At 39.9% G+C, this 14,045-nt stretch overlaps 2 protein-coding genes across 2 annotated transcripts; one reads left to right on the top strand and one right to left on the bottom strand.

The window, feature by feature from the left end:
- The first annotated feature begins 3,740 nt into the window (after positions 1 to 3,740).
- tspan10 (tetraspanin 10) lies at positions 3,741 to 8,462 on the top strand. Its single transcript, XM_030789705.1, has 4 exons — positions 3,741 to 3,794; positions 4,426 to 4,545; positions 7,186 to 7,790; positions 8,135 to 8,462. The coding sequence occupies exons 1-4, from the start codon at positions 3,741 to 3,743 to the stop codon at positions 8,460 to 8,462; spliced, it is 1,107 nt and encodes a 368-aa protein (XP_030645565.1).
- Positions 8,463 to 9,786: 1,324 nt separating this feature from the next.
- On the bottom strand, positions 9,787 to 10,345 carry LOC115826486 (retinal cone rhodopsin-sensitive cGMP 3',5'-cyclic phosphodiesterase subunit gamma-like). Its single transcript, XM_030790349.1, has 3 exons — positions 10,188 to 10,345; positions 10,036 to 10,076; positions 9,787 to 9,863 (listed from the first exon to the last, which is right to left on the bottom strand). The coding sequence occupies exons 1-3, from the start codon at positions 10,343 to 10,345 to the stop codon at positions 9,787 to 9,789; spliced, it is 276 nt and encodes a 91-aa protein (XP_030646209.1).
- Between the last annotated feature and the right edge of the window lie 3,700 nt (positions 10,346 to 14,045).

The raw sequence follows: 14,045 nt of genomic DNA, 5'->3' as shown, positions 1-14,045 counted from the left end.
CTTGGGTGGGGGATGGGTGGGGGTGCGGAGGTAGTTGGGTGGGTGGTGAAATGCTTGGGTGGGGGATGGGTGGGGGTGCGGAGGTAGTTGGGCGGGTTGTGAAAAAAAAACAACTAAAGCTTCGGTTCCTACCTCCGAGCTCCCACTCTGATGTCTCCTGACTCCACTTCTTCTGAGCGACAGAGAAAGAGAGAAGACACAGCAAGGCAACAGAACTCCTCATCATCGTCCTTCCCAGAAAAACAATAACAGACTTCTATTAACCTATGACACTCTTATTACAGCTTCAGTTGCGTTCCAAAGATAAACAAAACAAACAAACAAACAAACAAACAAACAAGTTAAGCCCATTTCATTCCGGTCACAAGCGCTAAGACACAACATGTGCTGTGCACATTCTCGCCCTGAGGTTGCGTGCATGCTTGGTAAAACATTACATAGAAGTTTTGCGGTTACTCTGGTAACTGGAAATCTGCATCATGTTAGTAAAAGCCTGGAAACGCTGCATAGCTCACATCATCACTAATCACTGCCAAACTTTGTGCTGCACATTTTCAAAGCAAAACTTGGCTTCTGAGGATGCAATGAAAGTATCATAAAATAAAATGATCTAAGATTAGCTCACAAGGATTATCATGCATAGACAGAAACAAAAACATGATCAAGTTTAGAAAAGACATTTTATCTAAAGTAAAGCTTAACATTTATATGCCTGCATCAGCAAATAAAGATCTTTATTAAAGATTTATTTAGCATTCACAAGGAGATATGTTTAATTAGTAAAGAGCATATTTTTATTTTATAGCTTAAATCAAAAGTTCTTCATTATGATGTAAATGCGTTTGTAAATACCTGGCTGGTTAGCTGTAATAAGCCGTATGATTTTCCTGCTCTGTATAATCCCGTCGATCTTTAAGACTGATGTAATCTCACTTGAACTGCAGTTTTATAAGTGTATCTCTAATCCTCATATCCACGCTGTTCCCACCCCTTCACCAGAATTGGATGGACACTCCCAAGGAGAATATTGCATCCTTTTGTGCTCTCTCACTCTCTCTCTCTCTCTCTCTTCCCCTCTCTCTCTGTCTCTGTCTCCTTCTCTCTCTCTGTCTCTCTCTCTCTCTCTCTCTCTTTCTCTCTCTCCCTCTCTCTCTCACTCTCTCTTTCTCTTCCTCCCTCTCTCTGTCTCTGTCTCCTTCTCTCTCTCTCTCTCTTTCTCTCTCTCTCTTTCTCTCTCCCTTTCACACACACAAACGCACACACACACGCACACTCATATATTCATTCTGACTGAATGGTAGCCATCTCTCTCACTCACACACCTACTCCATACAATTGCACACCACACTAGCTAGTTCAAAAATGTTCATACATAGGTCTCTGCTCAGACTGGTGTGTAGATAAGTGTCCCTGTCCTTTGGGCATTCTTGATCAATTTTCCAAAGAGAATCAGATAAGCATGGGCGGTGGGGGAAAAACCAACATGCTGTTTGACTCTCTTGCTGAAAGTTTGCCCAAAAAAGTTTGTCCTGATGTGTCTGTCTACACAGGATTACCCATCCCCCAGAAGAGCATGTGTATTTAATGAGAATTTCCTCCTTTCATGTCTGTACTGACCAATGACACCACACAGCCGGATACTTGGCTCAGAGTAATCGTCCTCACTGATTTAAGACGGAGTTGGCGTAAAGCATTTATCATATCTGGCCCTGCCTAATCTCCAGGACCAGGCTGGTGTCCAGTCAAAGCATTTGAAGCGGGAGCATCATTCCAATGCAGCATTCCTACAGCTGACTGTAGCTGTCTGTCCAACATCTGCACCACTCAGAGCCAAGTCAATCTCATATACATTTAAATATGTATGTGAGAGAGAATGTCAGTAAAGCCAAGTGACAGCAGAGCCAAGTTCTCCCGTTCTCTCTGTGACGACTCATATAAGTACAGCCAAGCTTTTAAAAAGGAGAATAACAACTTACATCATGGTCTGGACAGAGTACATGAAATGTGATAAAAGTCCTGTGACAAACATGTAAAGCCAATTTTTGCATGGAAGAGGGTGCTAAAGACTGTGCTGCTGAAAACTTTGAATTCAGGTGACAACATTATTGGTCTCTGAAAGTCAAGCATTGTAAACAGGTTTTAAAAAGATATTATGTTGAATCTTGCGTACTGGTCGATGAGTGGTTTCGTAGCAGTCGTGGGGATTTTCAGTTCTTTAGAGTGAGTTTAATACGAACCTTTGTTCATAGGAGTGTGGGGGTCTGATTTCTGTTTGTTCAGATGTGCGTGCTTTAAACAGAAAAGTCCAGTTCTTGCATAATCCCAATGTGCTGTGAGTGTGTTGAGGTTCTCTGTTCTCTGTTGAATGATGCAAGTCTCAAGGCTTTTGGAGTCGTCGGACATGGACATGTTAGTTTCAGTTATGTAATATATCACAGCAAACAAAAAAAAGCTCGGAACAAAAAGTTTTGTCTCCGGCTGAGTAATTTAGCAAAAAATAACAGGATACGTCAACAGAACTCTTTTTATGTAACGTTTCAATAACAAACAACAGAATACTGTTACCCCGTTTACAGTGATAATCAGATTTTAATAACATTATTTTCATGAAATCTTACCACACATATATGCAGTACTTTTAGGTCTTGTGCTCCAAATAAACTTGTTTATGACAGATGTTTGGACCTCTATTGCATCTGTTTGGAGAAAGTAGCGAAAAGATATTGTGTCTCTGCAAAAAATTACATTACTGTAAGCAAAATAAGGTCATTTAAAAAATGCAGATCTACCTTCTTGGCTACAGAAAATATTAGCAGCATATTTGAGATTTATTTGAAATGGGGGAAAAATTAGTTCAAGAAACCATGCAGACACTCCGAAGCAGCCACGTGATCAGAATAAATCATTTGATGGAAAACTGCACAGAGTCAGAGCTGGGTATGGAAACTTTGACTCGGTGAATCAGTAGCCATTGCGCAAAAACAAGCAGCTGAAACCATAATGCGACAGCTTGCCATGATGAGAGATAACCCACTGAGAGAAATAAGGCATGATACAGATCATTTTGCTATGTATGGGTTAAATAGAATATAACTCAAATAGTTCTGGCATGTTCTCCTCTCAAACTACGATGACACAGGAGACAGGAAATGGGTAATTGTTAAGATTATGTTGGTCAATGTCATGTCTTGCATTACAAGTTAAGATTATTTTTATTCTTGGAGAGGAGAGGAGAGGAGAGGAGAGGAGAGGAGAGGAGAGGAGAGGAGAGGAGAGGAGAGGAGAGGGGAGGGGAGGGGAAGAGAAGAGAAGAGAAGAGAAGAGAAGAGAAGAGAAGAGAAGAGAAGAGAAGAGAAGAGAAGAGAAGAGAAGAGAAGAAAAGAAAAGAAAAGAAAAGAGAAGAGAAGAGAAGAGAAGAGAAGAGAAGAGACTTTGCAGTGGTCAGGTTACATGCAGTAATGGATAATTCTTAATAATAAATGCCTCAGGGAATGACTCATGACAACAAACATGACAAGTGTTTATAATCTCTAATGACCTAAAATCTCCATGACAAAGGAGTTCTCATCAAGATTCACCACTAATCAGCCGTTGGCATTACCAGAGCAAAAACATCATCTTTGGGCAACGATCACAAATTGAATCTGGGTTAAAAAAATAGACAAATACCCCCAAAAAAGATAATTCTTCTGCCAAAATGAGAATGGTAATGGGTTGGTTTGCCTCACAGGCATAGCACAATGTGGAATAATGCCATGGCAACCATCCAATCAGAAGTGCTGGGAATCTATCCAGTGAGCAGTCATTGTAAATCTCAAGGGTCTCCACAGATGGGGAAGAAACCGGAGATGAATTAAATTAATGGCAACAATATTTTATAAATCCTTTTTACACAAAACCATTTGCATGAAGGAACATTGTGTAGCCATTGAAAAGAAAAATTACATTTTTCAAAAAGGCCAAAAAAAAAAATCAGTTCAAACAATTCAGTTAATTTCTATTGGGCACAATAGATTCTCTTGTCAGAAGACATAAAGTCTTTGACCAAAACAGTGGAACATCACAGGGATGTGAGATACACATGCTGACATTGTCCATCCAACAGAAATGTTGCTGAGGGAATACACAAGCGCCAAGCGATCATTTTAAAAGTTGTGTTTATCCCATCTAAAGACAGACCACCATCTGTTTTAGTGTCCATGCAGCCCTGAACACACTCAGGACATTTATAATCTTGAGTTATTGGGAAAAAATATACTCCTTAATCGATAAAACCATGACCATACGGCAGAGCATTTGGTACAGTCTGGATTGAGAAGTAACAGCCAATAGTTCGCGACCCAAACGAGGACGTATGAACGCAGATGAGCTGACCTTGTGTCAGTAGGCTCAAGTACAGCTTCAATCTCCGTTTTTCTATTTCAGTTGCACGCTGAGCTCCAGATCACAACACTGGCCCTATTTCTCAGCATAGCCAGCCAGATCACAACACTGGCCCTATTTCTCAGCATGGCCAGCCAGCCGAATCATGCGCAAATGCCTGGGGTAAATCCAGAAACTCTCTCCAACCTTGACCAGCATAGGCCTGAGGAAAGAATGACAGCACACAGGTTCAGCAGTGCCAGCGAGGTGGAAAACAGTCTTTCTCTCTCTCTCTCTCTCTCTCTCTCTCTCTCTCTCTCTCTCTGTCTGTCTCTCTGTCTCTCTCTCTCTCTCTCTCTCTTTCATTCTCCCTCTGTTTTTCCTCTTACTCTCCCCCTTGCTAATATGCAATTATCACACCGGTTTTGTTTGTATAAGAGAGGGAACTTTAGATTTGTTTAAAAAAAAAAGGAGGAAAGAAAAAAGAAGAGAAAAAATATATCCAAGGAGCCATATCGTGATTTCATTTATGTAGTATTTTTTGGAAACCCCTTTAGTTACAATTCCTCGCCGTTTAACCCATGAAACTTGAAATTTGCTTTAGAATACAGATAAAAGTTTTCTTTTTTTTATTTTTGCCAATGTACATTTGAATTATTTGCTAATTAAATTATTTTTAATGCCACATAATTGCGTAATATAAATGATTGCTGCTGGTTAAAAAAAAATGTATTGAAATACATTTCTACATCGCAAATGTTTAAATAAACTTTTTAAAACGCAATGACCTGGGAATCATATTGAATTATTAAAGAGTCATACAGGATCCATGTGAGTAAAGTCAAATAACTTTTTGCCGTTAGATTAATGAGTGATTTTGTGCCAATTAAAGGACAAGATAAATTGGCCATTCATTACGTTTGATTGGAAATACAGGGGTAGCACTATAGCTGTAGGCCCTGCTGGGACTGTCTTAAAGTGGTGAAATTTACATTTGGTTCTGGAGAAGGAAAATCTGTTCATCTCATTCCTTAAATGCCTACTGCGTTAGGTTATCCTCTTAACAACCTCCTTAGTGACAATACAAGCCAAGACTACCAGGCAATCTGAAAGCCAAGAGTTCTTCATCAGCATACCCGATAAACCACTGTCAGGAGAAAAATGTGGTATGCTTTAATTCTGATAATGGACAAGGTAGTTTGAAAAAGCAGCTGTAATGGGTGCAAATCTGGTATTTGAGGCCATGTGAGTCTGCAGTGTAGGTACTTTTGGAGCCAAAGAGTATGATTTGTAACATTCTGCATTTTTTCCCTCTCTATTCTTGGAGAGTGTAGAGTCACTGAAATTCCCCTAAGAGAATTTGCAAGGAGATTGTTGGATAATGTAACAAACGGTTGCACCTGTAACAGATTAAAAGATTTCAGTTTTCCAGTTATCGTGTCATTCTGGTGCCCCCTCGTGGACATACAGTTAACAACATAAAGTGTTAGGTGAAAGGTTAAATATTGTCAGTCCGGAAAATAGCAGATTAGGTCATTACTGAGGGTGAGAGAGTGTCCTTAATGATCATTAAGTACATTCAGGCTCATTTAAAGGCCATTTTAACTTTTTATCAGAATTGAAATGTGTTTGTTTCAGAGAAAAATATCAAAAAAAAATGTATCTGCCACTATCCTCTTAGGTGCTTTTTCAGTAAGTAGAAATTGCGAGAACTTTGTACTGTACACTTTGGTTGAATTTATGAGAACTGGACTTGGAAATTTACAGTCCTGCGGTATCCTGCGTTGCTTTGTCTCAGGCCCTGTGCTGCTAGTTTGGCAAGTTTGGAGAATGTTTTATGTAGTGCGGACTGAGATTCTCAGGCATACAGATGCTACTGATTTACATGACACAATAGGCCTAAAAGGGACAGATTTATTAATATTACCACATATATTACCATCGTCACAGGATTTACAGTTTACTGTTGCCATGACATTTCTGGGCATAAAAGAATCAACCGCAGGGGTCGTCATTTTAAAGGAATTTCTTTTGAAAAGTGCTGTTTAAAAAAAAAACAAACATATATTTTAGTTATATGCCTGTATGATATTTTAGATGGTTTATCTAATATTTTGCGAGAGAGGGTTTTCTTCACTCATTAAAAGGATTATTCACATATTCATTATATAAAATTCTGATGTCAAGCCGTTGTCTTAACACAGTGCTTTCCTTTGACGTCGTTGAAATAAATTCATAGCCTCAGGCTGTGGGCCGTGTGATCCACACCGGTTCCGTGCAGGCTGAACCACTGGTCCTCCCGTCCACACACGTACACACATGATCAATAGAGCGCAACAAGGGCTCCTTAATCTCAGTGTGCTGACTGTCACATGATTCTGCAATTCACAGCAACACAGACATTAGTGAGTGGAAGCCTACTCAGAAGTCCACTTTCTTCTCTGCTCTCTCATTCTCTTGTTCCTTTTCACGTGGCTAGAAATCTCAGGATAGACCGGTTGAGAGGGTGTACAGAGTCCTCTCCCGTTAATTGGGAAATATGAGCTGGTTTCCACTCTTTCGCTCTTTCTGGAAGCACAGGGGAAATGCACAGAATGAGGAAACCAGTCCGCTCATACCAAAGGTAAAACATCATCTGCTTGCCTCCTTTCTCCTGCTCTCTGACATCTCAATATGCGGCACATCTATAGGCTTGGTAAAAAAAACTTCAAGATGCAATTTTACATGAAAATTCTTATTGCATCCTCAAAGTATAGTAAATTTTCTTTGTAATTTCCGATCCTGTTTGTTGATAAGTTGGTTATTTTGTGTAATACCATTAAGAGAGATGCAGTAAAGGAGGGTACCTCATCCATTGTGAACCTGGGCCCTGAGGATGGTACACAATCCCCACAGAGTCACCAGCCAGAAGTTAAAAATCTCCCTGAGACAGGGGAGAGGGACGGAGTCTATGGTTTATCCGGCCTGTGTGACTACCTGCTGAAGTACAGTCTCTTCACAAGTAACCTGCTCTTTACTGCTCTGGGTCTGGTCACTCTGGTCCTGGGTCTGTGGGGTCTGGTGGCTAAAGAGAGCTTTGCCCAGGAAAAGATTGGTGGCATTGGGACTGATCCCATGTTCCTGTTTGTCTTTCTGGGGTTCGTGCTGTCGTTGCTCTGTCTCACGGGCTGTGTTGGAGCTCTGAGGGAGAACAGCTGCCTGCTCCGTTCTTTCTCCGCGGCTGTGCTGATTCTGGTCACGGCACAGGTTCTAGTCGCCATTGTGGCCTACAGCCTTCAGGGCCAGATCGTGGGCTTGATGCGGTCCGGAATTTTGGCCGCCATGGTCCGTTACCAGGATGACCTGGACCTGAGGTTCATCACGGATGAAATACAGACGGGTTTGCAGTGCTGTGGAGCAGACAACTACCGTGACTGGGAAATCAACATGTGAGTCAGTATGGAGCTAATATGCTAACAGAGCCCAGCAGAAAAACTAGAAAAAAGTTCATCATAGTAAAAAAAAAAAAAAAGAAAGAAAGAAAAAAGAAAAGTGACTTTTTAAATATTCTGGATATGGTTCTTTTTCAGCAGTGCTTGCATGATAATCTCCGACTTGTGTAGGAAATTATATAACTGCTTATCCTAACTGCTCTGCAGTTGCCAACACTCCATTCCAACACTAATACTGTTTTGCACTTGTACACTCTAAGACCTGTGTAATTTATAAACATGATGTGAGGCAGCATTGTGGACTGTAGAATGAGTAACTCTTTGTGGTCTTTTTATGACAGCTATTTTAACTGCTCAGCCCCTGGCATCCAAGCCTGTAGCGTGCCTCCCTCATGCTGTGTGGACCCTATGGAGAATGGAACAGTCTGGAACTCCCAGTGTGGTGTGGGGGCTCAGCAGCTGGATGAGTTCTCCGCTCAGAGTGTGATCTTTCTGGGAGGCTGCCTCGGAGGCATGTCCCGCTGGATTCAGCAGCATTCCGGACTCATCGGAACCGTAGCCATCGTTCTTTTAGGGGTTCAGATCCTAACTCTTATCGTAACTGCACGACTGTTGGATAAAATTCAGTGGAGTAAGGCAATAGCAAGACAAGCCGTTCGACAGTCGTGATGTCAATGGGATGCAGTTCGTAAAGTTACTTGAACATTGTGGACTTTAATTGAAATGAACATGCTGGGATCCAGAAACAAATGTTAAAAGCTGCGTTTTCCATGTTAATAAGTCACAGTACAGCTGAAACTCACATAATGCTGATGTGTCAAAGATTTGCATATTCAATTTGTCCGTAACTGTACAATACAACAGAACATTTCAAAGCAATTTAATTTATGGTGATATGTCACTGGTTTGACTTCTTATATTTCTTTAATCTTGTGTGTTGATATGAACTAAATTTCTTGTTTCATAGTGCACTAAATAATCTTCACTTCATTTCATGACTTTTGACGTAATAGCGAACAAAAGAAGTGGAGGTTCTAAATTCAAAAGAGTTTTCAAAATGGCCATTCAGTCCTTTTTTTCAGTAATGGTTACTCAATCCAATTCTACAGTCCGCAGAATTAAATGTTTTCAGCCAAGTCCAAAAATGATGCAATTCTGTAAGTTAATATTTTTCTTGAACAAAAACACTCAAAAACTCATTTTATTTCAAAAATATGAAAAAATAAGCTTTATTTTGAATTTGTGCCATTACTGCGCTGCTGAGAATTGTGCCCAATCAAGTCTCCTCACATACAGACTAAGAGTCCCCTGACAAACAAACACCCTTAAGGCCAGTAAACTGGGCCAGGCTCATCAGATAGAGCTGCTCCCTGTTTACGCTCCACAGGCAGATACAGGCATTCATAATTCCAGCACTCAACAGAATCTGCACAACTTGGCAGCTTGAGAAGGACTCATAGATATGTGTACCATTCAAGCAAAAATGAAAAGAGAGAGAGAGAGAGAGAGAGAGAGAGAGAGAGAGAGAGAGAGAGAGAGTGAGAGTCAAACACTAAAATCGAACATAATATGCTCTTATATAAATACTATGTCTATACAGCCTAGCATTGTAAGCCTGACAATATGCCTATTCATATCATAGGTGGCACATGATATTTAGATTCAGACGTGAATTAGTTTTCTCTTTCGTGGGATCGGGTCCACAGATTGAAGTATTACACATTTGAATTTGTGCCACTAAGAGAAAATATCTTTACAAATGAGTGTGGACTGACAGGATACACAAAGACACACAAAGTATTAGGGATAGTACAGCTTAATCAAAAGGGAATAATAATCCATTTGATTAATGTTTTTCTTGGCTTCCTTTTTGATGTCGTGATAATCCTCTTTGATATTTTCAATCAACTGACTGAGTGAATGAAAGTGATTTAAATCCATTGTTGATGAAGGGGAGCCAGATCTGTTGTGTGTTATTGAACAGGTTTCCAGCCTAAATGATGCCATACTGTGCTAACTCATGCAGCTCCAGATGACTGTAGGCTTCCCATGGGCAGATCACTGTGATATCTGTGGAGAAGACCAATATCATCAATATCACAGTTACATTAATCACCAGTGAGTAAAACCCAAACATGTCTACGTAAACACGCATCCCTGGCGATCAATGAAATTGTTTAAAATTTTGGACTGCTTAAAACATAACACATATTTTTAAAATATTGTCAAAATGAATACACACCTGTGCCCAAGCCCTCCATTCCAGGAATGTCTTCACCATACCTGAGCACAATAGACAAAAGTATGTAATCAGAACGCATGCTTAATATCAAATCTTATATTTAAAACATCTAATCAACACAACTGCATAAAAAGCTCATCAAAGTGGCTTACCCAAGAACGCCCCTCTTTGGCGGCTTGCTTTTGAACTGGCGTGTTGAGCGCTGTTTAAATTTAGGGGGTCCCTTGCGAGGGCTGCCAGGAGCCGTAACACCCGAGACCCTGGTGACGGGTTTGCTGGCAGTCTTAGGTGCCGCCTTGGAGATGTCCATGTTCAAGATTTTATGTTGCGATTGGTAAGAGGCTCTGTTGAAATTTGTAAATGAACCGTAAATGGGGTGCTTGTCTAAAAGAGAAACAAATTTGACGAAAAAAAAAAAATCTACAAAACAGCATCTCCATCTCAAAGTTAATTTTTTTTTTTCTGTCACTTCGATATATCATATGTGCTTCATGTTGAATTTTACAATTAGTCGTGCATTAGCTCAGAGAGTCTGCTCGCAGAGTGAAGTCTTGTGTAACAATTTGATTCTGTTAGAACAGTCCATACGTACAGAATGGTTACTATGCAGTTGTGGAATTATTATGTACTCGCAATATTATCAGGGACAGCTAATTTAAAGTCATAGCAACCTGTCATTACAACCCGACAGTTCAGCACTTACTAACAACAGGGCACAGTCTCAGACTCTGCTTCTCACCTGTCTACCCTGTCTGTTTATAAAAACATGTGTTAAATTAAGTGATACTTAATTTGTGCTGAGTACAATAGGGGATAGTCTGTCCCTCTCCATTACCTGCATAAAGTAAATCACTCTCTCTGTCTGTAATCAGAAATCCTTGGCAGGGTGCAGATTCTATGTAGTACCACAGTAGTGGGTAGATTTCTCTAATCCTCACTTTAAATAATCTAGCAGCCCTCTACACTGTTGTTGATCTGCATTAATCTCATTAGAGAAAGGGCAGAGCCCATTATGCTGAATTCGCTGGAGCTCAGTTTCTTGCCTCATCTGATCAATTCATTCACATGAGTGCATGTGCTACTAATAGAGGCCTTGCTGTCTTTGCATTCAGATTCTGCAGTGTTGGCAGACTAAACCCAGAGTAGTCACAAAAAGACAGAACTGGAGAAAAAAAACCCAAATACATTTAAAAATCATATGATTAACGCTGACGTTTTTAGTTAATACAATCCTCCTAAGCAATGCACCAACATCAACTGAATATAGTTGTCACAGTAAAGCATTAAAAAAAACCCTTAAAAAAGTCATATTTTTCCCAATCTGCAGAATAAATATCTGTCAGCTGTTAAGGAGCTATCATTGAGATATAATTTACTCTTGTCAGTTACTCTGCTCTGGGCACCAGTGTGACTTACTTTGGCTGTAGATTTCAGTTCCTCTAGGTATGATGTGGCTGGCAGGTCCAAGCGTGTTGTATGGGAGAATGTTTCAGACAGCCTTTTATACCCCCCCGGAATCTTATGGGGATTATGGTTGTGCCTCGCACCTGTCCTGAAAATGTTCCCTCCCAAACAGTGTTGTTGATACCTGTACCAATAGGGTGATAGAGAAGGGGCTTATGTGGTCACAACCATTTGTGCAGTCTCAGAGAGAAACAATCCCCTTTTGTTTTCCATTGCAGATGCAAATTAAATGAAGAGTGACGAGTGGCAGATATGGTCATATGAGTTTCCCAGGATGCAGCAGTTTACATACAGCAAGTTGATTACTAGAAATCCTACTTTCTTTTTTAAGATCATAGGACTTATATATATATATATATATATATATATATATATATATATATATATACACACACACACACATATATATACATGTGAGCTGAAACCAATGTTAACAAATTGAAATTTCATATTTTATAGTGTGGCAGTATAAAGCTACAAAGAACACCATTTCTTTTTTAAAGACTAGAAGTTTCCAGAGATACATACAACAGGAAGCATCTTAGATCTGCTGATAAAGCTTTAAGAGGCTCTGGCCCTGACCACATCTGTCAGAACTTTCCAGAATGCGATGCATATTTCCCAGGCGCCATGTGTTTATCCCCGGTATCACAGTTACGCAACCCTTTTCTCAATGGCCCACTTACACCTTCCGCAGTTCTTATTCATCAGCAGTGTCACAGACTGTGTTCTGTGCACACCACTGGTAATCCCAGCGTCTCCACCCATTCAGACTATGGATTAACCCCACATCCAGCAGATCTCAGTGTATTCCGCAATGCAGCGGTAAACACAAAGCTGGACAAAAACAGAGAATAAACATTTAATGAAGCAAGCATTGAAATTTTATTGTAATTCATTTTAACAAAAAGCACAGCCTGAGAATTTTCGGTTTTCATCATCAAAGATACTGAACCATTCTAATCAGTTTGGACAGTCACCATCTTTTGGAATAAAAGCATTCTACTAAGACACTGCGAACGCAACCTGGCTACTAAAGGATGTAACAGGTAAAAGAAAATAGTTCTAAGATGGAAACAGTCACACAGATTCACAAGATTGGGAAAAGTGATCAGCAGTTCTGTTGGACCCCTTTCTCTCTAATGATTGGGCAGGGTGTCCTAGTTTGCATGTGCGTAACGGTGAGCTGTATGGGTCTCAGCACCTTATGAGGCTTTTATTGTTCATCCCTCTTCCCCTTTAAAGCCTTACTTAAACGTCTGAGGTGTGTCATTGTTTAAGGAGACATGTGTACACGCTGAGACAGACCACGTTTCCCAAGGCCTGATCGTAGAGCACATGGTCACAAAGAGTCTTGTTAATGGGCAAATGACAGATTTGATCACAGAGAAGTGAATCAGTGCAAACTCTCATATTACAATGGCGTTTGCGAAGACAAGGGAAAAAAACTGTTATCATCTCATTTTTTCCCCATATACTACAGTAAAGATTTTTTAGAGTTAGTGTTATTTAAATAAATAAACAGTGGCATTATTTCAACACACACAGGGACTCAAAAACTAATCCAAACAGCACAGGAACACATTAATGAAATCTGGTACACTGTGGTGAATACAGTGCACGACTGACACTAGTGAAACTGTGTCACAAAAATATATATATATATATACAGCTCACTCCCTGACACATGGCAACAAACCCATTGGTACACTGTTAATCTGAAGATACTAGCTGCATTTTGTTATATGTACCACTAGATGTAGCCATCACCTCTGTGTAAAAGCCCAAGTGTAACTTCTTTTTCTCTTTTTATAGTGATCCAACTTTTTCATACCTGAGGCTGAGCACTCTCAAGTCTAATTAATGTTAATTTCACAGTTATGCCAGAGGCTGCGGCTGGTATGATATAAACAATGTAATGATGTCTTTGTTATTATCGTGCAGTGTGAATTGTTATCTATTTCTAAAAGGTTCCTATAACTCTCTCTCTCCCTCTCCACCTAATGTGTCCAGCAACTTACATGCTGTTATTTAGTCATGTGAGTTAATTATTGAGAGGTCATGCTATGTAACAAAAGTTTCAGGTCAGACCATGACCAATACATCTGCTATCATCTGATGTTAGTACAGTAATGAATCAATTGCTGTTATGATTTTTATGGAATATCTCCTCCAGACAAAAACAGTATAACATTTTTGGGTGAAATGTATAGGCACTGTCCAACATCTTTGGTATAAATTAGTTGATATTTACTAAATTAAAATTCTGAACTTTATAGGCTTCTTTGTATTACTGCTAGCAGCACATGATGTGGCTTTAAGTCCAAGTTATTGTGGATAAAGTTACGTGACAAAGATTGCCAGTGTAAAGATCAGCCTGTTGTCTAGTGCTGTAACCAGACACAACCACAAACAGTGTAATCAGGGTTTTATCTAGAGTGGTAATAGAACACATCCAACACTATTATGTGGGGAGATATCAAAGTAATGTGAACACCTGCTGTTTCAGGCAGTTATTCACAAGAATTCAACCAAACAGAGCGTTA

Source organism: Chanos chanos, chromosome 13 (genome assembly GCF_902362185.1).
Source record: "Chanos chanos chromosome 13, fChaCha1.1, whole genome shotgun sequence".
Classification (NCBI taxonomy): domain Eukaryota; kingdom Metazoa; phylum Chordata; class Actinopteri; order Gonorynchiformes; family Chanidae; genus Chanos; species Chanos chanos.
Note: the sequence above shows the minus strand (reverse complement) of the source record. Positions and strands in the feature narration are given on the sequence as shown.

Coding starts and splice junctions, on each gene's coding strand:
- tspan10 (XM_030789705.1), top strand. CDS start 3,741: ATGTGGAATAATGCCATGGCAACCATCCAATCAGAAGTGCTGGGAATC. Junction 3,795..4,425: donor AAGTGCTGGGAATCTATCCA/GTGAGCAGTCAT, acceptor TTTCTATTTCAG/TTGCACGCTGAGCTCCAGAT. Junction 4,546..7,185: donor ATCATGCGCAAATGCCTGGG/GTAAATCCAGAA, acceptor AATACCATTAAG/AGAGATGCAGTAAAGGAGGG.
- LOC115826486 (XM_030790349.1), bottom strand. CDS start 10,345: ATGGACATCTCCAAGGCGGCACCTAAGACTGCCAGCAAACCCGTCACC. Junction 10,077..10,187: donor CCAAAGAGGGGCGTTCTTGG/GTAAGCCACTTT, acceptor TATTGTGCTCAG/GTATGGTGAAGACATTCCTG. Junction 9,864..10,035: donor AATGGAGGGCTTGGGCACAG/GTGTGTATTCAT, acceptor TCTTCTCCACAG/ATATCACAGTGATCTGCCCA.